The 21,893-nt window shown below is 57.5% G+C and overlaps 1 protein-coding gene and 1 long non-coding RNA gene across 2 annotated transcripts in view; one reads left to right on the top strand and one right to left on the bottom strand.

Annotated features, from left to right (window-relative positions):
• Window positions 1-21,893, top strand: part of NSD2 (nuclear receptor binding SET domain protein 2) — a 59,035-nt gene that overhangs the window by 27,544 nt on the left and 9,598 nt on the right. Inside the window, exons 8-16 of the mRNA XM_053901778.1 lie at window positions 9,107-9,238; window positions 9,601-9,724; window positions 10,729-10,929; window positions 12,333-12,512; window positions 12,862-13,018; window positions 13,148-13,353; window positions 14,725-14,828; window positions 16,053-16,322; window positions 17,187-17,303. Coding sequence (XP_053757753.1) covers window positions 9,107-9,238; window positions 9,601-9,724; window positions 10,729-10,929; window positions 12,333-12,512; window positions 12,862-13,018; window positions 13,148-13,353; window positions 14,725-14,828; window positions 16,053-16,322; window positions 17,187-17,303 — 1,491 coding nt within the window. The remainder of the gene's footprint in view (window positions 1-9,106; window positions 9,239-9,600; window positions 9,725-10,728; window positions 10,930-12,332; window positions 12,513-12,861; window positions 13,019-13,147; window positions 13,354-14,724; window positions 14,829-16,052; window positions 16,323-17,186; window positions 17,304-21,893) is intronic.
• LOC128776691 (uncharacterized) lies at window positions 14,664-20,159 on the bottom strand. The gene is made up of 2 exons (XR_008421887.1): window positions 19,020-20,159; window positions 14,664-18,321 (listed from the first exon to the last, which is right to left on the bottom strand). It is a non-coding gene; the product is annotated as an uncharacterized LOC128776691 (long non-coding RNA).

Raw genomic sequence — 21,893 nt, 5'->3', positions numbered from 1 at the left:
CTCACGTGCGCGGGACTGGAACTTCCTTGCCATCTGATGTGCGCAGGGGACTAGACCTCTCTTCTGTTCGGGCACGTTCACGAAAATGCAGTAGGCACTCACTAACCTTCCAGGGGGCTGATTGAAACGTGGAAGAGACCAATTCTATACAGATTTTTTTTCCTTTTTCCTTTTTTCTTGTCGGAATTATGATTAGTGTCGTAAAGAATTTTTAAAAATGAGGATTCCCATCCCAAAGAAAAAGAATACTAAAGATAAAAAGTTTCAGGTCCGTAGATCCCTTTTGCTTAAAGTCGGCTTTTATATGTAAAACGATTTTTAATGGGTTTTTTTTTTTTTTTTTTCTGTCATCGCATTCTGATCCACCATTCAGTTGAGTTTTTACTTAGACCATCGTCAGATCCAATCAAAGGCAAGGCGCTGAGGCTGCTGAAATCTTCTCTGTCATTCCTGGTCAGAAGCTGTACAAGTCAGAGGCCTGGGCTCAGGGGCCCCCTGGCCCAGGGCAGGGAGGTGCGGGGGGTGGGGGGTGGGGGTGGGGAGCGGGGGGTGGTTAGGGTCGGGCAGCCTGACTCTCATTGTAACCAGGGTGAGTGTGGTCTTCCCGGTTTAGACATTTGTTCTGAACTCGGGGAGACTTAGAGGAAGCATTTTATAATCAGTAGACTTAACTGATTCTTAATTCTTTGGGACTTTAGAAGTGGTTAGTTTATTAATTATGTTTATATTCTATATTAACTACATTATAATCCTATACCTTCCTGCATTTTGAAGGCGATACATAGTTCCCATCACGTGCGTTCAGCTCCTTATCCAACAACGTTTAAACCACCAGGCCTTTGATGTCAGGCCACTTCTGCGTGGCTTGCAGGAGCCTTCCATTAGAGCTAATTTGCACAGGATTACGTTGTTCATTAAAACCACTTCGGGTGAACGAAAAGCCTTGTCTGTTATGTGTTGACGCTCCAGAGCCACAGCACGCGTTCACGGCGTACTTGTGCTGGCCGCCTTCGGGAGCAGGAGGCGCAGGGCGCGTTACAGAAGCACCGTGCAGACCTGGTCCGGGGGCGCAGGGAGTCAGGCCCCGCGGGGCTGCAGTCTGCGCTGAGCGGCCCTCCCTCGGGCCACGCACCCGTTGCTGCTTCTCCTTCCTACTTTTGTCACCCTTGATTGGAATAAGGGCTGGTCACAGAGCTGGTGTTTCAAGATCTCTTAGGTCACTCGTGGTTTAAACTCTTCTCAAAAAAGGTAAACGTGGGAAATAAAACTTATATCGGAATGACTGCTACCAAGTGCTTCGTCGCCCTGATGGTGAGACGATGAAGAGAATAGACGGAGATCGCACACTTGCGTGACAAAGGCCTGTGAGGGAGTTAACGTGATTTCAGTGTCTTGTAACCTCGTTTCTTATTCCCTTAGTAGAGCAAATTCTTACCTCTTTCGCCTTCACTGGTAACAGCTTTTACGGGAGCCCACATCGGCCAAGTCGGATGTGAACCCAGCTGCCCCGTACCGCACTTAAATGCTGTAATATTCCAGACGCCTGCTGCAGGTGGCACGTCCACGCACGCACTCAGTGACACTCGTGCCCCATTTTATGGAAGATGTGTGACAATCTGTTTTTACTGGTATTAATAACACACACAAATGAAGAGAACAGATAACACATTTTAAGAGCAAGGTAAGATGCCCAGGCAAGGCCATTTACCCGATCCCGCTCATCTCACGATAGAGGCACACTCCTCCCGCAGCGGTCCGCGTAGATGTCAGGCCGAAGGGACGCCCGCCACACGGGGCTGCCCTGGGCCTGCGACGAGGACGCCGCGCCGAAGGGGCTGGCCTTGCTAGAGGCCACCCTCGTCCTCTGGCTCATGACTTACCGAGTTTGTCGCGAACACTGCCGGTGCCCGCACCGCCGGAGAGAGAGCGAGCCGCACACAGTAGGAGGAGCCCGCGTCAGCTGCCCCGTTGCCAGCTGGAATGCACTCAGCACTGTAGACACGAAACCGCTTTCCAACACCGAAGGCAGGAAGGGTTTCGGTTCTGTCCTTTTTTTACTACACAGTTTTACTATGACACTAGACACTGAATTTGTAGGAAGAATCTCATTTTCAGTATCATACGAGCCATTTAACTCTTTTGATGCAGCGACCAGTATCTTGGGGATACCTCGATCAGGTTATTTACAACCACAGCTTAATCGGTTGCTTTTGTAGGACGTCAGCTGTCACATTACATGACTGAGTGTTGGGTGTCGCCCGCCGTCCTACCCCGGGGCGTCCGCATGCCTGCATGGAGGGGCACAGGCCACCCTTGCCCCTCAGCTCCCGGAGGCAGGACTGCTGTTGACGTTACCGTGTTAGGAGCCCTCGGTCATTCCCAGCACACTCTTCACACGCGTTCTACCTTTAATGGAAGTTTCTGACTAATACTTGTGTTCTAACCGTTCAGTACTGTAACGCATGTAAAACACTTGGGGTACCTGACGCCTTGCAGGGACTCGGTGGTTCGCTATTGTGACAATAATGGTTATAACAATAAAAACAATAAAATCTCCATCATTCCATTTTTATCCCAAAGTATAAATTCTGCTCTGGCATGAAGAGCTCTCCTCCTGACTGCCCCGTGCACGTGGGGGTCGAGTGGCAGACGCTGGGTCTGAGGAGCACGGCCGGGCGCTAGACTGTGGCTGAGCGCTGGGCGGGTGGCTCTGCTCGGACGCGGCGGGAGGCCCGGACGTGAGTGTGGGCAGGGCTGGCGGAGAACTCGTTACGAAATCGGAAGGTGCGAAGGAAGGTCGTGTAGGAGTGGCCCGGTTCAGGAAACTATCGCAAGCGAGGTCGAGCCCGTTTGAAACTGTAGCGCGGTGACTTTTGCGTAGGTGGCCGGCCGGCTCCCAGCCTGCGCCGGGGGCGCCAGAAGTCAGCCGGAGAGCAGGGGCTTTCCTCCCCGTTGAGGCGCCTGCCGGGATGACGGGCCCGTACGTCCCCTGAGCGGCGTCAGCGAGGACACAGGCGGGTGTGGGGTGGGGCAGGGATGGGGGTCACGCGGTGTTCCTCCACGGGGGAAGGCACCGCCCCCCACCCCCGCCCCGAGGATGTCGGGAAGTGACCAGGCGGGCGGCCAGGCAGTGGCAGGTGTGTTCAGCTCCTGCAGGAGGCAGACGGTCCCGCGTGGGGCAGAGCCGTCCCGCTCCAGATGGCAGCAGCGGTCTTGCTGGGGAACGCTCCCACCCGCGGCTTTTCCTGAAGGTGAGTGGACAGGGCTCCTGTTCTGAAAAGAGCTTAGGAGGCAAGGAAGGTTGTCTGCCACGATACACATCCATTATGCTACTAACCAAACATAAATTCCCTCATTTCGTAAAGAGATCAGAACGACACCGAACACGTTCTAGTCTTGCCGTTTGAGCTGCTTGTTGTGGAGGTGACTTTTCTTGTACATAGAACCGTTGTTAACGGCCCCACTTAATTGCTTCAGCCCATCTTCCTACCCCACCCTGGTGCCTGGTCAGCGGCGGTAGCTACGAGAAGGAGCGCAAGGCATTCGGAAGAGGTGAAAGCTGTCTGAATATGTAAAAGTTGAGATTGTAGCTGTTCTGAGACTGGAAGTTTCCCGCGATGATAGAGGTCCCGTGAAGTACGTGCACCTATCGGCAGTACAGGTTCCCGTTCTGTTGATGCACCTGTTAGGGGCTTCTGTCTCCCATGTGGGCCTCCCTCCAGAGTTAATACAAGAGTTAAACGTCTGCCTCTGATGGTGATGGATTTGGGTGCATCTCCACACCCTCTTTGTAATTGTGTCTGTTACATCTCTGTCTCCCAACTGAAAATAACCCGTTTTTTTCAAGAGGGAGCTAGCTCCTAAAAACCAACAGGAAATGTAGGCCGGACCTCATGACGAGGATGCTCCGTGTGGTGAACGGAACCCGCACGGTGCATGGACGAGTCCTGTCTGTCCCACCCTCCAGGAAGGGTTAGCCTGCTTCGTGGGTGATCGCTGTGGGGTCCCCCGCCTTCATGTGTGTCTGAGGCCGAGCTTTTCGCCGGAAGGTCACGCACAAGCACAGAAGGGGTTCAGATGAAGTGTTCAGGGTTTGGGGGGGTGGGACGGGAGTGGCCGTTACAGGATTTTTCGTAATTGGGGTGTTACCGGCCAGGCCACACGCACCGTGTGAGACCTGAACCGTTAGCGACCCGATCGGGACTCCCGTGGTCTCTTTGGCCCTGACCTGCCTGCCTAAGATTTGGGAGCAGAAGTGTGTGAGGAGAGCCAGCGTTTGCCCGGGGGTGGTGACGTGCATACCCAGCAAGGGTCTGTCCCCAAGCTGAGAATAAAGCTGAGATTGTAAGTTAGCATCTGGTTCCGAAAGACAAAAAAATGCACCCACGTGTGGATGTGAAACTCCAATGATGAAGGGATGCCCTTGAAGAGGGGTCTTGGCCGAAGCCTGATGTGAGTGGTGTGGGGCCTGCTGTGGGAGACCACGAGCGGTGACTTTGTGTGCCATTTTGGTAACAGCACGAGCGTTTTTGAGTCCAGTCCTCCATCCAGCGCAGCGGAAAGGGGAGGCTTGGTGACCCAGAGGCCCCGCGTGTGGCCAAGCTGGAGAGGAGGCCGTGCTCCTGTCGGAAAGGGCAGACGTCCGTACGTGGGCAGGTCTTCTGGGTTCCTTTCTCGCTTGGTTTCTGACCTAACGCTTCTCGACCTCGTTTAGCCCCTTTAGGTTGTTAAGTCCATTTTAAGGTGGTTCTGATCAGGTAGACTTCGTGTGCGGCCTGGTGAGGCCTCTTTCTACTTCGTGCGGGCGGTAGCGTTCCACGCTTTTAGAACCGTTACGTTCAGCCTTTAAAAATCTTTAAACGGAGAAAGTAATTGCCGAGGCCTGCTGGTTATCTTTGGAATATGAATTTAAAGGATTGCCATTAGCTGAAAGAATGGAGTCTGGTTAGAAGAGGAGTCTCCACACGTTGTCAGTCTGTCACTGGCTGCTTCTTGGCTCTTAGGTTTGTCTTCCTTCCTTCCTTTTTCTTCCCTTTTTTTGTTTTAAGAAGTATACTGGCTCCTGTGTATTTTAGGATTTTTGGTTAGGGACATTGGTGTTGATGCCTTTTCAGTTCTGTTTTGCTGTTTTACCTAGCCTGTTAGAAATCACCATTGACTTACTGGCCATTGATGGAAAGCCAACTACCCTTAGCAGGTGGAAAATGGCATGCACTGTATTCAGCCTGTTCCTTGTACTGTCTGGGAAGACGCACACTCCCTTCCACACTCCCTTCCAGGCGCTGTCACCAGCCAGGGAGGATGTCCCTCGGGGTCCGTCCAAGAACCTGACAGCGACTAGACAGTTACACATTAGATCCGCTTTATAACTTCTTCTGGCCTACACGGAGCTGTTGAGTTTGGGCACATAATTCTTTGGTGTACGTTTTAAAGCATGCTGATCATTCAGGCACACTGTATCTTTAAGAAATGTCGGCCCGTGCAGGGGTGCAGGGGTGTGGGGGGAGGGCTTGCTCAGCTGCAGGTGGGAGCTTTGCTACTGTTTTCAGCTGCCCTGCCTTGCTATTGCTGCCGCCTGTAGCAGGCTGGCCCTGGCCCCTCCCCCACTGCTGAGGACACCGTTGGGACGGAGTGGGGTCGGGTCGATAGGACATCGTAGAGACTCCTCTTACGATCAGGGCCAGCCTTGAATCTGGATCTGGAGCGGCCACCACATGGCCTGATGGCTGTGGCTGTGGCCGTGGCCGACCTGTTGGCTCTCACTGGCACCTTCTGGGGCCGCTGGGCGACACAGAGGCTTCCAGGTTAGAAGGTGGGTGGGGCGTGTGTGCGTGTGCGTGTGCGTGTGTGTGTGTGTTTCTCGGTGACCTGGCCCAGCCCTAGAACTGAGGCGCCCCCAGGACATTGTAGTCGAGGTCATCTAGGAGGGTCGCTTTAATAAAAGTTACTCTGAACTGTAGTGTTTTAGGTGGTGAATGACTGATTTACAAATTATTTTAATTCCACTCTTAATATTTCACTGTGATGTTAATTTGGAGGACCTGAGATTGGTCTTTGCATTTTAAGCTCATTAACTCTGCTGAGCACAGGATATTTATCGTTTGTAAATCCAAGATGCTATGTGAAAGTACTTATAGTTCTTTCTTCCTTTACAAAAGCGTAACGTAAACATGGAAATAATGTTGGTTTATAGAAATATATATTGTTCAAGGTCTGTAATTGTATTTCAAAAATGATGTGGAATTCGATTTGTGAAGGGATTTGTTTTGTCAAAAAATTTAAAAATCACTCTGTACCCTGCCGTCTGAGGCACAGGCCGCCGCCTCCCCCCCCCCCCCCCCCCAGTCACAGCAGAGAGGACTGGGGTTCCTCAGTCCCCCTAAACGGCTACATTGTTTCCTGAAGTTGGTTCAAATATGTTCACTAGGTTACTTTGTGTTCATTAATATTATCTTGAAAAATCCCTGCGTTACTGTGGAGACAGCATTCCCTGCCCCTAAAGGAACGTATTTCTAAGGCAAATAGGCAATTTGATACTATCACATACTGAGTGGAGGGTAGAGAAAGTGTTTTCAGACTCCAGAAAACTCGGAGAAGTCAGGAACTAAGCCGCTTGGAAATCCGTGCCACAGGTGTGGCTTTGGTGGATCGGGAAGCAACGGGAAAGTTGTTGACAGTCTGTGTCCGTTCAGTTACTACATTTCTCTTTTTCCGAATGCATCCTATTGGATATGGAATAGACCGTAGATGTCGTAGACTGAGATTTGGGACCGTGTTGGGACCATTCGGGTGAAGGTGTCGCTTTCACAAACGGCATCTCCGAGTAAGTACCGTCACCTGGTGCCCGTGGAGGCGGAGCCCTGCACCCGGAGTAGAGGCTGGCGCGGTGCCCGCGTGCTTTGCTCCTCTTGTGGGTGGTCTGCCGAGCGGAGAGCCGGTGGATCCCTCCGACTGCTAGTGGTCGTTGGGTCGCTGGGAAGGGGTTCGCTGGGCCGAAGGTCGCAATCTCCCGCATCTGTGTCACGGACTGTAATATTGTAAGGTCTGTATTCTGTATGTGTATCTTAGATCCCAATCAGGAAACAAGCCTCATGTGTGTCTTAACATTTATATTTCCATTCAAAATATGTATTCAGTGTTTATTTCCTCAAAACAGACTTTGTTAATTTAGGAAATATCTCCAAGTGGAAACGTGCTAACTTTTTCTGTAAATCTTAAATAAAAGGTGCTGTTCCTTTCTTCGACCCAGGACTGGTCTGTGTTTTCTGTCTTTCTCTCCATGCATTTTTCCTTTTTTTTTTTTTTTTTTTCTTTTTTTCTTTTTTTTTGTAAAGCTTTAAATTTGTTCCGACCACATTGAAGGGAAGAATGTGGGTTGGTGGGCAGGGCACCGGGCTCGCTTTCCCCGAGCCCCTGTTGAAGGCCCTTTCTCTGGGCCTCGGTTCCTCGTCAGACGGGTCAGCCTTGGGCTGCCCTTTGACCGGGGCCCCGAGGTGTGGCTGGTGTTCCCAACGCCCCGGGCTCCCCAGCACCCCTAGCGTCTCAGACCCCGCCCATCTGTGACTCCGAATACGATGGACATGTTAAAATTGGGGTTTGAACGCAGAGGTTTTTTTGTTTTTTTTTCAAGTTGCCTTCTTTCTGGATGTTGATGATAAAGGAGTAAATGAGCTGAGCTGATAGGGAGGGGCACCATCTGGCCAGCCTGGGGGGCAGGGGAGACCTACTACTGTGTGAGACCCCCATAACTTAGTGTACGTTCATGCCGCTGTTTCCGTCTTCCTGGAAAAGGTGAGGAATTGGGAGTGTAAAGGCGGCTTCCTCCTGAGACTGTGTTACTGCGGGAGGGGTCAGCATAGAGGAGCAAGGGCGGAGAGCTGGGCCCGACCTCCTGCCCCCCCCCCCCCCCCCAACTGATACACACACCAGCCAGAGGCAGCGTGTCCCTCAAAGACCAGCCTGCTAACACCAGCTCTAAGTGTTTTAGGGTGTTTTTCTTCTCCCGGTAATCTCATCGAGCTAAGTCTGGAGGAAGTTCATTGATAAGACTACAGAATTGGGTGGGTTGGCTGGTGGGGTTTGTTCTGTTTTGTTTAATTGTGGCCCGGTTTTAATTTCTAGCCTTGTAGTCATTGGTAAACGGCAGGCCTATAACATAATTACTTGTTGTGGTTATCAAGGTATACAGGAAACGTAGTTTATACTTTTGCTGTGTTGAAAAACTCAGTGTTCAACATTCCACTTACCTAACGTCAAATAAATGCTAAATGTGTTTTTAGGTTTGTTTTTTTTTCAGTTTCAATTTGGTATAGAAGAACGTTTTCTTACTCAAGATTTATTGATTTCTATTTAGAGATTTCTTGCTGCTCAAATGAGGGCAAGACGTTGCATACGGTGATGAGAGGGAGGCTTTAGCCTGGTCTCCTTGATCCCTGATAATGAAGGGGGATGAAATACGACCGGGATGGGGGGGGGGGGGATTGTTTGCTCCACGATTGCCAATGTTTTTCTCCCAGGGCTTTCTCTTGGGCTCACGTGTCACCAGAGCCGGCAGGTTTGACCTTGCCTTCGCCCGCTTACCCGTCCGGGGACCACGGGCGGCAGGCAGAGGGCAAGTCGGGACGGCCCGTTAGTCGCGGCCCACACTGCGTGTGCTGGCGGCTTCCAGGAGCGGCCGGGCCCGCCGTGCGGAGGCTCCCCTCCTGCCCCTCGCTCTGGCTCTTCTGGAAAGTCACTGGGTGCTGATCTGCTTCTCTTACTGTGAAAAGCTGGGCCGTAAGCGACTGGGCGACAGAGGTCAAGATTCCCAGTCCCGGGCCCCTCCCAGGTCACCTGCTGGGGCACGTGGGGTTTTCACCAGTTCCTTCCTTGGTCAGGATGGCAGGAACGCGAAGACACGTGCCCCTGTGCCCCTTCTGCCCGCGCGGAGAGGGCGAAGTCCGCTTCTGAGCCGCCTCCGCACAGTTCGGTCGACCCGCCGCGCCCTCCCAGGAAACCGTGGGCGCCGGGCCTTTGCGGCCAGGAGCTGGCAGTCGGGCCGCAGCCGAGCAGGAGTCGGGCCGCCTCCGCCCGCACTGGTGACCTGTGCCGCCTCCTTCGCCCCCAGGTGTCGGACGGCCCGGGAGACGAGCCCGCCGAGTCCCCGTACGAGAGCGCCGACGAGACCCAGACCGAAGCGTCCGTCTCCTCCAAGAAGTCTGAGCGGGGCGTGGCCGCCAAAAAGGAGTACGTGTGTCAGGTGAGGGGTCGGCCGCCGCTTGCTTTTGTCCTTGACCCGGGCCCGGGCCCCGCACTCGCACCCGCGGTCACACGGGCTTCTGTTGTGAGGGCGCCGGGCCGCGGCGGGACCCGGGACCGAGCGCCCCGGCCGGGCTCGTGCGTCCGCGTCGGGCTGTTTCGTGTCACCGCCGTGTGGCGACGTGTGGCGCACGCGTGTTCCGAACGTGCGAAGTCGGGCGTGGACGGAGGAGGCAGGGGAGCCGCGGGCGGGCCGGGGGGGGGGGGGTGGGGGGGGGGGGTCGCCCGGGCTCAGCCTGGCCGGCACCGGCGTCCTCAGTCCTCAGTCCTCACCGTCCTCACCGCCGCGCCTCCGCCCCGCAGCTGTGCGAGAAGCCGGGCAGCCTCCTGCTGTGCGAGGGGCCCTGCTGCGGAGCCTTCCACCTCGCCTGCCTCGGGCTGGCCCGGAGACCCGAAGGGAGGTTCACCTGCAGCGAGTGCGCCTCAGGCAAGTTCCGTGGCCCCCCCCCCCCCCCCCGGCCCCCCGGCCCCCCGGCCCGCCTGCCTCCGTGCTTCCCGCTTCGCGGGCCTGGCGCCCCCCCCCGCCCCCGGCGGGTGCGCGCCTCCCCTCGGCGTCCCCACGGTCTGCTCTCTCCAGCGTGACGCGCTCCCCTCGGTGGCCGTACCGGGAGGTAGAGCCGTGTAAGGTAACCGGCAGAGTGACGGAACGGGCCGTCCTGAGCCCCGCGCTGGGAGGCGGCCGGCGTGGGTGCCCCGGTGTCAGAGGGCCCGGCGTCACCAGTACAGGTGAGCTGGCCGGTCAGTCCCAGGACACGGACGTTCACGGGCACGTGGGCTTCCGTAGACACGCGGCGCGGACCTGAACTCCGGGGTCAACGGCAAGGACGTGCCCGTCTCCGAGCGGCCACGGCTTCCTTCTGCCGCACCGCTTCCTTCGCCAGCGCAGTCTGGGGGCTGCTGGGAAGAGGGGCCGCTCAGATGCAGCCCCTCCTGTCCACGCGCAGCCCTGAGGGCCTCCTGGCTCTCGTGGGCGCGTGTCCTAGGTTAGGAAGACACGTGGAGTCTTCCCGAGTCCCTCCCGTCCCAAGCCAAGGTCATCCGATGTGACGGCACTTTGCCTCTGCTGCCTGTGGTTGGTTCTAACTGAAGGTTCGCTGTACTTGGTTAATGGCTCAGGAGGGAGAGCAAAAGCTTTCCTTCGGAGGAATGCCTGCTCTCCGGCTTCCCGCTAATTCGAGGGGGTGTCCCCACCTCGGCCGCCTCCTGCTCAGACTTCCTTGTCCTCCGGGGAAGCTGGGGCCCATCTCATGGCAAGGTAACGGCCCTGATGGCGGGACCGTTTTCTGAAGCGTGCTCGGACCGGGCACCGAGGTCCGAAGACAGCCCGAGGCCTCGGCAGCACGGGCCGCCCCTGACGGGGCTGCTGGAGTTCGGTGGCTCAGGGACGACAGTTTAATTCTTGTTCCCTGCCCCTCTTTAACCGTCTGCTAGGGATTCACTCGTGTTTCGTGTGTAAGGAGAGCAAGACGGACGTCAGGCGCTGCGTCGTGTCGCAGTGCGGGAAGTTCTACCACGAAGCCTGTGTGAGGAAGTACCCTCTCACCGTGTTCGAGAGCCGAGGCTTCCGCTGCCCCCTGCACAGCTGCGTGACCTGCCACGCGTCCAACCCTTCCAACCCCAGGCCCTCGAAAGGTACGGGCGCTCACGGGAGGCGGGCGCGGTGGCCGAAAGGTCTGTCCCCAAAGGCCTTCGGTTTTTCTTTGGAGTGGCGGTTGTCTTTCTGTTACTGACTCGACACCGGCTAGCAGGGTTTTTCTCGAGAAGTCGGTAAGAGGATCCGCCCTGCCGTGCCTTCTTCCTGCCCTCCGCGTCCTCCCGGAGCCTCCACTTTAGGAGGGGGGCCTGTGAACCATTCTGATAGGTTCTGTTTGTTCCAGTTTTTAATTTTTAAAAAATCTGAAATTTATTTTCAAGAGAGAGAGCATGAGCAGGGGAGGGGCGGAGAGAGAGAGAGAGAGAGACAGCCTGAAGCGGGCTCCAGGCTCGGAGCTGTCAGCACAGAGCCCGACGCGGGGCTCGAACTCACGAACCGCGAGATCGTGACCTGAGCTGTAGTCAGATGCTTAACTGACGGAGCCTCCCAGGTGCCCGTATGTGTGTCCCAGGTTTAGTGCTTCTTCGTATATGAGAAAAATGTTCTATTTATCTATTCGTTTAGAGGCAGAGAAAGTGGGGAGGGGGGGGGGAGGGGGAGAGGGAATCTCAGGCAGGCTCCGTGCTTGATCTCACAATCGATCGTGACATGACCTGAGCTGAAAGCAAGAGAGTCGCACATTTAACCAACTGGGCGCCCCAGGCGCCCCGAGGAAGATACTTTAACATCAAGCCGTATCTGCCTTGTTTCACGTTAGGTGCGTGGGATTGAGGGTGGTGGGCTACCTGTGCTTCTGACTCCGGTGGTTCTCAACCGTGGCGATGTTGCTCGCCAGGAACACTTGGCCACGTCTGGGGAGACCTTGGGGGGGCGCAGATTGGCACCCAGTGGGTAGAGGCCGGAGCCGTTGCGAGGCGCACTACAGGCCCCTCGGGCTGGCGGTGCCTGGGTTTATTTATCAGCCCTGCTTGACCTTATTTAAGAATGTGGCGGGGCGCCTGGGGGGCTCAGCGGGTTGAGCGCCCCACTTCGGCTCAGGTCACGACCTCGCAGTTTGCGGGTTCGAGCCCCGCGTCGGGTTCTGTGCTGACGGCTCGGAGCCTGGAGCCTGTTTCAGAGTCTGTCTCCCCCTCTGTCTCTGCCCCTCCCCTCACTCGTGCTTTGTCTCTCTATCCCTCAAAAATAAACAAACTGTTATTTAAAAAAAAAGAGAATAAGGCATTTTAAGCGCTTGACTATTCTCTTGATGGTTTTGAAGCACCTTCGCCTGGGGGAGATGTGTTTTTGTAACATCTATTCAGTGTTCTTTCCGTCCTAGTTACTGCTTCCGTCAAATACTCCGAGTTTATTTCAGCGTGAATTTTCTCAACGCGTGGGGGGCTCGGTCGCCTCTCGCCGCCCTGCTCGCCGTCGGGCCTTCAGCGCGTGTCTCTGCCCCCAGGGAAAATGATGCGGTGCGTCCGCTGCCCCGTCGCCTACCACGGAGGGGACGCTTGTCTGGCGGCCGGCTGCTCCGTGATCGCTTCCCACAGCATCATCTGCACAAGCCATTTCACTGCCCGCAAGGGGAAGCGGCACCACGCGCACGTGAACGTGAGCTGGTGTTTCGTGTGCTCCAAAGGTGAGGGCTGGCGCCACGGCGGGCGGCCAGGGCGGGCTGCTTCTCTGGGCTCCCTCGCGCGCAGCTCTCGCAGGTAACCCCGGGGGCCCCCGCGCCCGCCCTGCTCCCGGGAGGGTGGGGACGCTCCCGATGTCTCCCAAGTGCTCCCGTGCCGGTGTGCGCCGTGACATTTCTGAGCTCACGGAGGCCGGCGCACCGCCGGAGGGCGAGGTCTCCGTGATGCCAATAGAACGGGCTCGTTTGCTTGCGCCCCGACGGCCGGCCGTGGTTGGGCTCGCGTCGTGGGGCGAGGGGCGGGGTGGCTGCGGGTGCGGAAGGGCCAGTGCGAGCCGCTCGCCCTCCCTTGCAGGGGGAAGCCTGCTGTGCTGTGAGTCCTGCCCGGCGGCCTTCCACCCCGACTGCCTGAGCATCGAGATGCCCGACGGCAGCTGGTTCTGCAACGAGTGCCGAGCCGGGAAGAAGCTGCACTTCCAGGACGTCGTCTGGGTTAAACTGGGGAACTACAGGTGTGAGGACCGGAACCCTGTCTGCCTCCCTGTTCACTGTGTTCTTTTCACTTTGCAGGACTGAAAGCGCTGAATGACTGTCACTCTGTCTGAAGAGTCTGTGAACCCTCTTTTTAATATTTATAATAGATGGTGGCCGGCAGAAGTTTGCCATCCCAAAAATGTTCCCCCAAATATTCAGAAAATGAAGCACGAGATTGGAGAATTCCCTGTGTTTTTCTTTGGGTCTAAAGATTATTACTGGACGCATCAGGCGCGAGTGTTCCCGTACATGGAGGGGGACCGGGGCAGCCGCTACCAGGGGGTCAGAGGGATCGGAAGAGTCTTCAAAAACGGTACGGACATTTCCAGACGGAGCGAAACCGCACTCGCGGGTACCTTCTGCTAACCCTGATTTTTGTTGTTTGAAAGTTTGGTTTCTGTAGAAAACGCCAGGCTGAGCATTCTAGCGGTGCTTTAAATTAGGAAAACGTAGGTTCGCAGACTGATTTGTTGAGGCACAGGATAAAATGTACTCCCGAGTAACGTTTACAGCATTGGTTTGGGATTAATTTCACTCACATGCATTGGAAGCTCTGTTTTTATTTAAAAAAAATTTTTTTTAAGTTTATTTTGAGAGAGCGGGGGAGGGGCAGAGAGCAGACAATCCCAAGCAGGCTCTGCAACGTCAGTGCGGAGCCCGACGCGGGGCTCGATCCCACGACCCCGAGACCATAACCTGAGCAGAAAGCAAGAGTCGGTCTCTTGACCGACTGAGCCCCCCCTGGTGCCCCGCAGTGGAAGTTACTTTGAAGAAGTATTCCGGTACTGGTTTATAGAGATGTCTCCTGCCTTGCCTGTTATGTAAGATAGAAATGTGGAGAAGACTCTGCCGCCGTCTAGACCGGGCGCCCCGGGAAGGGCCAGGTGTGGGTAGGCAGACAGGTGCCCCGCTCTCTGATTCCACGGCCAGGGTGACTGACGGGATGGGAATGCCACCACCTGACTGGAGGAGGTGGCATTTACTCGGGGCCGGGAGTGAGTGGGACAGAAGGGGGGCCTGGCGTGCGTTCGGCTCGTCCTAGTCCGGGGAGGGCGGGCGCATCGCGGCCGGTGGCACACGGGGGTGGCTGGGCGGGCTGTGCTGACAGACCGGCGTCTCGTCTCCCGCGGGCCTCACGCACAGCGGGCGGCCAAGGTCTGATGAGAAAGATTTGCAAAACTCGTGATGAGATGACAGACGTTGAAACTGAGACTTGACGTGCTGGTGGGTCGTGAGGTCAGACTTGAGTCCTGGGGGTCAGGGTGGCCCCAGCACGCATGGCGTCCTCCGCCCTCGCTTGAGCCCGGCGCCCCCCCCCCCCCCCCGCCCCCTCCCAGAGGACGTGTCCTCCCGGGAGGGTGTTAGAGCCCCGTGGACAGTGGGAGCCGGAACATCACCCTCCCAGAGAAACGCGCCCTGGGCCTTCCTGGTGGCAGGTGGCACAGCACGGCGCCTCCCAGGCCTCCTCGGCCCGGCGCTCTCTGAGCATCTTGGGTGCAAAACCCTCGCGGCACTTAAAGCACCCGCCCTGAACAGCGTGCGCACCCCAGAGCCTCCCGGAGACTGGTAACCGCACTTGGCGGGACACGGAGGCTTGCGTCGGCCGCTTAGACGCAGAGCCTGTAGGTGGAGGTGTGAATTTACTAAACCTCTTACTCACGCTCACATTTCGTGGACTTTTTAGCACTGCAGGAAGCTGAAGCTCGTTTTCGTGAAATCAAACTTCAAAGGGAAGCCAGAGAAACGCAGGAGAGTGAGCGCAAGCCCCCGCCGTACAAGCACATTAAGGTGACGGGGTGGGGGGCCGGGTCAGGGGTCACTGCGGGGACCGTGGGTGGGCCCTCCGGCCGCGGTGGGTAAGAGGGCTGCCGTGAGCAAGCAGCTGTCTGCAGCCCCCGTGTGGACCGCTGCCTGAGGTCACGGGCAGAGAGCAGGTGCAGCCACTGCCCAGCGTGTGTCCTTTCTGGGGGGCGGGGAGGGCGCGCGGGCAGGGCGGGGGGGGGGGGGGGTCTCTGCGGTTTTGGGTTTTGCCCTCGTGTGAGGCTCCAGCCGGGAGCCCGTGAGGCGCGGGGGTGGTGGCGGGCACGCCGCCGTCACCCGGTGCTGGGGACGAGCTTGGATGAGAGGTGGCCAGCCCGGGCCGGTGCTCGGCCGGAACGTGGCTCGGTCAGCCGGAGCCCTGGAGACAAAGCGATGTTCCTGCCGTAGAGGGTGTGGATGCCGCACCAGGACCGCGGGGGCGACCGTGCTGCCTCCGGCGAGCCCGGCAGTCCCGGCAGGGAACCTGGGTCCCCACGTCCCCACGGGGTGGGAGGGAGAGAGGTCCAGGAGCTCCTCACAGTCACGCTGGGTGAGCCGATGTCACCGTGTCCTGCCGCCTGGGGCCTGGCAGCCTCTCAGCACAGTGTGTCAGCTGCCTTCCGGCCGCTCAGGGCCGCCCGCGTCTTTGCTCCTCAGATCCGGGCGGCGCGCCCTGGGTGTGTGTGTGCAGGTGACACGTGCTCTGGGGTTAGCGTTTCCTCAGGGATGACTTCGTGGAAATGGAGCTCCTGGGTCAAACAGCTTGGGACCTGAGGGCTCCTGAGGCGGGTTTTCAGGTCGCGCTTCTGTGTTTCGCTGTCGCGGCCCAGCAGTGAGGAGGGCCTTTCCTCCGCCACGTTTCCCCTCGCCTTACTGGCCTCTGCTTCAGTCCCTCTTCCGCTCTGTCTGTGGCTTTGTGGTTGGGTTGCTCTTGTGCTGTCACCGTGAACCGCGAGTTTGCCGGGGCAGAGCCTCCCTGGTCACCTGCCTGCGGGTCCCCAGCTACAGGGACCCTGCCCCGTGCTCAGCACGTGCCTGTGCGCCTGTCTTCTGGCAGCCTGGCGGGGCAAGCGTGGACGAGGGACGTGAAGTGACGGGCGGGGTGGGGGCCGTGCCCCCCCTCCCCCCCGCCACCCTCCTCTGGAGCGTGGGGACCGGCGGGAGGCCGGGGTGCTTGCTCTCTTGTCTGACGCGCCCCCGTGTCCCCGGCAGGTGAACAAGCCCTATGGGAAAGTCCAGATCCACACGGCCGACATCTCTGAGATCCCCAAGTGCAACTGTAAGCCCACCGACGAGAACCCCTGCGGCTTCGACTCGGAGTGTCTGAACCGGATGCTGATGTTCGAGTGCCACCCGCAGGTGTGCCCCGCGGGCGAGTACTGCCAGAATCAGTGCTTCACCAAGCGCCAGTACCCCGAGACCAAGATCATCAAGACGGACGGCAAAGGGTGGGGCCTGGTCGCCAAGCGGGACATCAGAAAGGTGTGTGCCGAGCCCCTTTCCTTGCTTGCAAGAAATCCTGGGCCGGCTGGCGGCTCACGCTTGGATATGCTTAGTACGCTTTTGCACGCACGTGAGAACGGGGTTTTTCAAAAGTCTGAGTTTCTACGGTTGAATGTCGTAAAACGTTACGTGCCTGCTGTCCAGCAAGGTAAAACTCAGCAGGCCCCTGACTTGGCCTCCACTTGGCATTTTGGTGGTTGCTCTATGACAGGAAAGACCGTGAAGGAGCCCTGCCCTGGACGGGCGGCTGTTCCGTCTGGGGCAGCGCGGGACCGGGTCGTCCGTCAAGGCCACAGGCCACACACACGGCCTGCCCACGTCCTAGGCCGGGCAGCCGGAAGTAGAGAGGCAGCCGGAATTGGCTTATGAGGCCAGGCCGTGGCCTGGGGGGCGGCGGCCTCAGACCCCAGGCCTGGTTCAGGGCCGATCCCGGGCGGGAGCAGCGGCTCTGAAACGCGCACGGCCCCTGCGGGTCTGGTTCCACTGCCCGCCTCGGCGGCCAGTTCCTCCGGGCTCTCGCCGTGTAGACTCTGCTAGGGAAGGCGAGCTGTGGCAGCCGGCCGTGTGGGAGCTCGCGGTGCGCCGCCAGGGTGCCCAGAGGCAGTTGCTGCAGGAAGCGAGAGTTAGGGTGCCGCTTTGGGAAGGACGCTCGGGTGAAGTGTTCCCTGACAGCCGAGCATGGAGTCGTCGAGCTAGACCTGAACTTGCAGGGCCTTGGGAAGACGCGCCCCGGACCGCGTCGTGACGCGCGCGCGGGTGCCGGCTCCGGGCGCTTCTGGCGCGGGCTCCTGCACCCGGACCCCGTTGTTTACCACGGTCACGGTGTGCTGTTCCGCCTTGCAGGGAGAGTTCGTGAATGAGTACGTCGGCGAGCTGATCGACGAGGAGGAGTGCATGGCGAGGATCAAACACGCACACGAGAACGACATCACACACTTCTACATGCTCACCATAGACAAGGTAGTGCTGCCAGCTCCCCACGGGGCCGTGCGCTGCGCTGTGCCCCGGGGCCACAGGCCCGTCTGTGGTCCCGCCCGCGTGGCCCGGTCTTCAGCCGTTTATGCGTTCTCTCCTGAGGGGCACGGCGTCTTCTGGCAGCTGCCTGAGGGCCTGTCCGCGTGAGGGCGTCCTGGGGCCGCTGTGCGCGTCCGCTGGTGCGCGCACAAAGTACCACGCAGGCCGGACCAAGGGTCGGTGAAAAGAGGAGAAAAGATGAGGAGAGTTACACGTTGTCGGCCGCACAGCCCAGGTGTGCAGTTTGCAGGGTACGTCGGCCAGAGGGACCGATGTCCTCGGAGCAGGGGCCACGCCGCCCGTTTGCCGGTGGGGGTGAACGGAAGAAGGTGCATCCGGGATGCTCACGGGCCGGCTCCCGCCCGCCAGGACGGCCCTTCCCGGGTGTGTGCGCGGCGGGCTGCTCTGACCCCAGGGGCGGCCTCTGTGGTGCCCGAGCGCCGTGCGTGGGGAAGGCGGTCGCGAGGCTCGTGTCCGCTGCTTGGCCTTGAGGCCGTCGTCCAGCAGGAGCGGGTGGCTACCGCGAAGGATGGCCGGAAACGAGGTAGAAGATGATCACGCACCAGGTTAGGATGGTCCCGGGGACCTCGCAGGGTCGTCCCCAGGGAGGCCGCGGCCCCACCACGAGGAGACGAGGCGGATGCCGCGGTCCGTGTGCGCTTCCTGCCGGGACCCTAGACCCTGGGGCCGGGATGCCGGACGGGACCCCCTGGAGACCGTGCGGGAAACCCCACTGTGGACACGGTGCCGTCCGTGACGGTTAAGTGTCTGCACAGGGAGCTCCTCGTGAGGACAGCGCTGACGTGTCCGAGGAACTCACTGGCAGAGGGCGAGGGAAGGAGCGTGTGCGCGGGCACCTCTGCGGGCTAGGTGACGAGGAGAAAGCAAACGTGCGAAAGTGTCAGTTAGGCGGCGTGTCCGGGTGAGAGGTACGGGCGTCGGCTGTAGCATTCCGTGTTTCTTCCTGTAAGTTCGAAATCGTTCAAGGTGAAGGAATTGGTTAGAAAGGTGAGGGTCCTGCACCAGAGGGGGGCGGAGCTCCTCCCTGGGCCCGTCGGGGGGCACAGTACGTCCGGAGCTCCTGCCGGAGGCGGGTCCGGCAGACCCCACAGGCTGGCAAACAGGGATCCCGTGGTACGAGAACACCCAGCTGTGGATGGGGGAGGACCGACCGCCCACAACACCTGTGTAGGGTGGCGGGTGAGGGGCAGAGAGGCCGCTTCTCGGAAGCAGGGGCGAGCGCGTGCAGCCTCCGGGGGCCGACCCTCGTGTGGGGACCACCGCCAAGGCCTGCTCGGAGGCCTGGCGGGTAGCTGGAGCTGAGGCACCCGTGTAGACCCCTCAGAGGGCGGTAGTCCTAGGCGAGGGGCCCGTACGCTTGGCCCCGAGGGTAGCGGATTCAGGCTTCCCGCTGCCACCCCCCTCCCTTTTAGACGGTAGTGGTGAGGGAGGTTGTTTTATTAGAAGTTTAACACTTGAAACGCGTGTCTTACCAGGTTTTGGAGTCAAAATGTAAACCACTCGTGTGTTGTAAGAAATGCCAGGTTCGTCATTTAACACACAGATTGGTCCCTGAAACTGCTGAACCCTAATAATTCACTTAGGCTCCCTGACTGAAGAGAAGATAAAGCCAAAGGCCCACGAGAGAGAAACAACTCATACCTCACGTCACGTCCTTGCCATAAAAAGAGCGCAAGTCCCACTTCAGCGCTTACCGGGCCGTGGAACAAGATGTCCTCAAGCAGGACCTTCACAAAGTCTCAGCTTTTGGTGGGAGCCAGAAGTAGCAAGACTGAAGTCTGGCACCAAGTCTTAAGTGAGCGTGTGAGAAACGGCCGAAGCCATTAAAGGAGACGTGGCGATCACGCCTCACACCGAGAGCTAACACGCAGTCGTCGAGATGAGCCCAGAAGGCGGCTGAGGAGACGCTGGGCAGCCACAGGGCAAACGGCTGGAGCGGAAGCCGGGACCAGAGGGGCTGTCGGCCGTGGCACGGGAAGGGAAGATGAAAACTGTCGGAGAGGCCGGGAGACGCAGAAGGCAGACATGTTCAGATGCTCCAGAAGGAAAGACAAGAGAATGGGGGAAGGGTGATGTGGCAAAAGGATTTTCTAGAATCTGATGGAAACTGACCCAAGTTTTGAATAGCATAACTAAAAATAAACGTATACCTAGAGATGCTATTAAAAAAAAAAAAACCCAAATGCAGCAAAGACATGTAGCAGGGACACCAGAGACTGAAAGTGGCAGAGAGAGGAGCACGTTCCAGGAGCGACAGTCAGACTCCTCCACGTGTGACCCGCGGCCTGAAGACACGGCACAGAGTGGCAGGTGGTAGCCCCCACTCCACAGTTGAGCACCACCACAGTTGAGGAAGCAGAGTGAGCTTCAGAAGTGACCTGCGAGACGCAAGCAGGTGTGGTGTGCACGCGAATCCACAGTGGGCACACCTGTACGGGTCTGGCTGCCTGGCACCGTGGGAACCACGGTGGTGATTGCTGGGCAGCAGGGGCTGTGGTGTCAGGGGCAGGGCAGGCTGACGGCCCCAGAGGGGTTAGAAGTGGTGGCGCGGAGCCATTGCGAGCTGCTTGTTTTGTGTGGATGCGGGGGTGAGGTGTCACCAACTTTCCACTTTGGCAAAGTATACATGTTAAAGCTACACTGAAAATTACTAAATGTATAGAAACAGAAGGTGTGACTTCCAAGTCGTCGACTGAGTGGAAAGGAGCATGAGGAAAGTAGACAGTGAGGTAGGAGGGAGGTAAAAAGAGAAAAGAGGGTAATTAGAAAGCATGGGTTTAGGGGCGCCTGGGTGGCGCAGTCGGTTAAGAGTCCGACTTCAGCCAGGTCACGATCTCGCGGTCTGTGAGTTCGAGCCCCGCGTCAGGCTCTGGGCTGATGGCTCGGAGCCTGGAGCCTGTTTCCGATTCTGTGTCTCCCTCTCTCTCTGCCCCTCCCCCGTTCATGCTCTGTCTCTCTCTGTCCCAAAAATAAATAAAAAACGTTGAAAAAAAAAAAATTAAAAAAAAAAAAAAAAAAAAAAAAAAAAAAAAAAAAAAAAGAAAGCATGGGTTTAGCTCAGCTGGTTCTGTGTCCAACTCGCGATTTCAGCTCAGGTCATGACCCCAAAGTTGTGGGTTCAAGCCCTGCATCAGGCTCCATCCACAATGAATATGGAGGCTGTTTGGGCCTCTCTTTCTCTCTCTCTCTCTCTCTCTTCTTCTACCCATCTCCTCTGTTTTTTCTCTCTTAAAAACAAAAAACCATGCACGGGATACAAAAATACACGTGTGGCAATGATCACAATAAATGTAAATGGCTTAATTTATAAGACTAAGGTTTAGACTGGCTAAAATACGGGAACCTGATTTAAAAAAAAAAAAAAAATTTAATGTTTATTTATTTTTGAGACAGAGAGAGACAGAGCATGAACGGGGGAAGGTCAGAGAGAGAGGGAGACACAGAATCTGAAGCAGGCTCCAGGCTCTGAGCTGTCAGCACAGAGCCCGATGCAGGGCTGGAACTCACAGAGCGTGAGATCATGACCTGAGCTGAAGTCGGACGCTTAACCGACTGAGCCACCCAGGCACCCCAGGAATCTGATCTGAAGCTCTGCGACTTATGTATTAAGAATGAACTAGAGGGGTGCCTGGCCGGCTCAGTCTGTGGAGTACGGGACTCTCTGATCTCGGGGTCATGAGTTCAAGCCCCATGTTGGGTGTGGAGATTACTTTAAAAAGTTAAACAAAGAAAGGAAGCAGAAAGCTTGTAAGTGTACTAGAAAATTAAAAACTTAGTAAAGGCTAGTGCAGAGAAGGCTGTTCGTAGTACATTAGCATCAGATAAGGTAGACTTTGAACAGCCACAGCAGCCAAGGAGGAGGCCTTAGTAGGGTCCTCACTCCCCTGCTTACTGGGTGCAGTTGTGGGGGTGGAGGAGACCCAGGAACTCAATGCATATCTAACAGCTTGGAGAGATCTTAAAAGAAGGTCAATGAAGAAAACAGGAGACAGGAGCGGACCCACGGTGCAGCAACAGGAACCTGTAAACATTAAAATACATGTGGGACTGTGGTAGGAGAGGGTGGCTGCTCGCTCCCAGAGCAACAGCAACAAAAAGTATATGGAGTACGTCTTCGGTGGGGCTGGGGACAGACAGGCCATCAGCCTGGAAGTGCCTTTGTCGGAAGAGACGAAGAGCCGTCTGCGGGTGGCACCTGCTGGGCAGCAGCACTGAGTCTCGGAAGGGGGCAGCGGAGACAGGAGGTGTGGGGGCTCCTGGGAGGCAGGAGTGACGGGCTTGGGAAGGGCCGTCTTCCGAGAGAGAGAAGGTGCCCGAGACAGAGCACGCGGTGCACGTTCCCTGAGTCCGGCTGCTGCGGAGCCCCGGCGCCCTCCGAGCGGGGTGGTGAAGGGACCACAGAAGCTGCCTGTGGTGGAGAGAAGCCACTGGGACGGGTGCCGTCACAAAGCACTGGACTTGAGAGAGTGAGGAGTCGGAGGCGGCCGGACGGCAGGCAGGGCTGAGTCGGGAACG

This window comes from Panthera pardus, unplaced genomic scaffold (assembly GCF_024362965.1).
Source record: "Panthera pardus isolate Hobbes unplaced genomic scaffold, ASM2436296v1 HiC_scaffold_13, whole genome shotgun sequence".
Taxonomy (NCBI): Eukaryota; Metazoa; Chordata; class Mammalia; order Carnivora; family Felidae; genus Panthera; species Panthera pardus.
The sequence above is the reverse complement of the archived record's forward strand: the minus strand, read 5'-3'. Positions and strand labels throughout refer to the sequence as shown.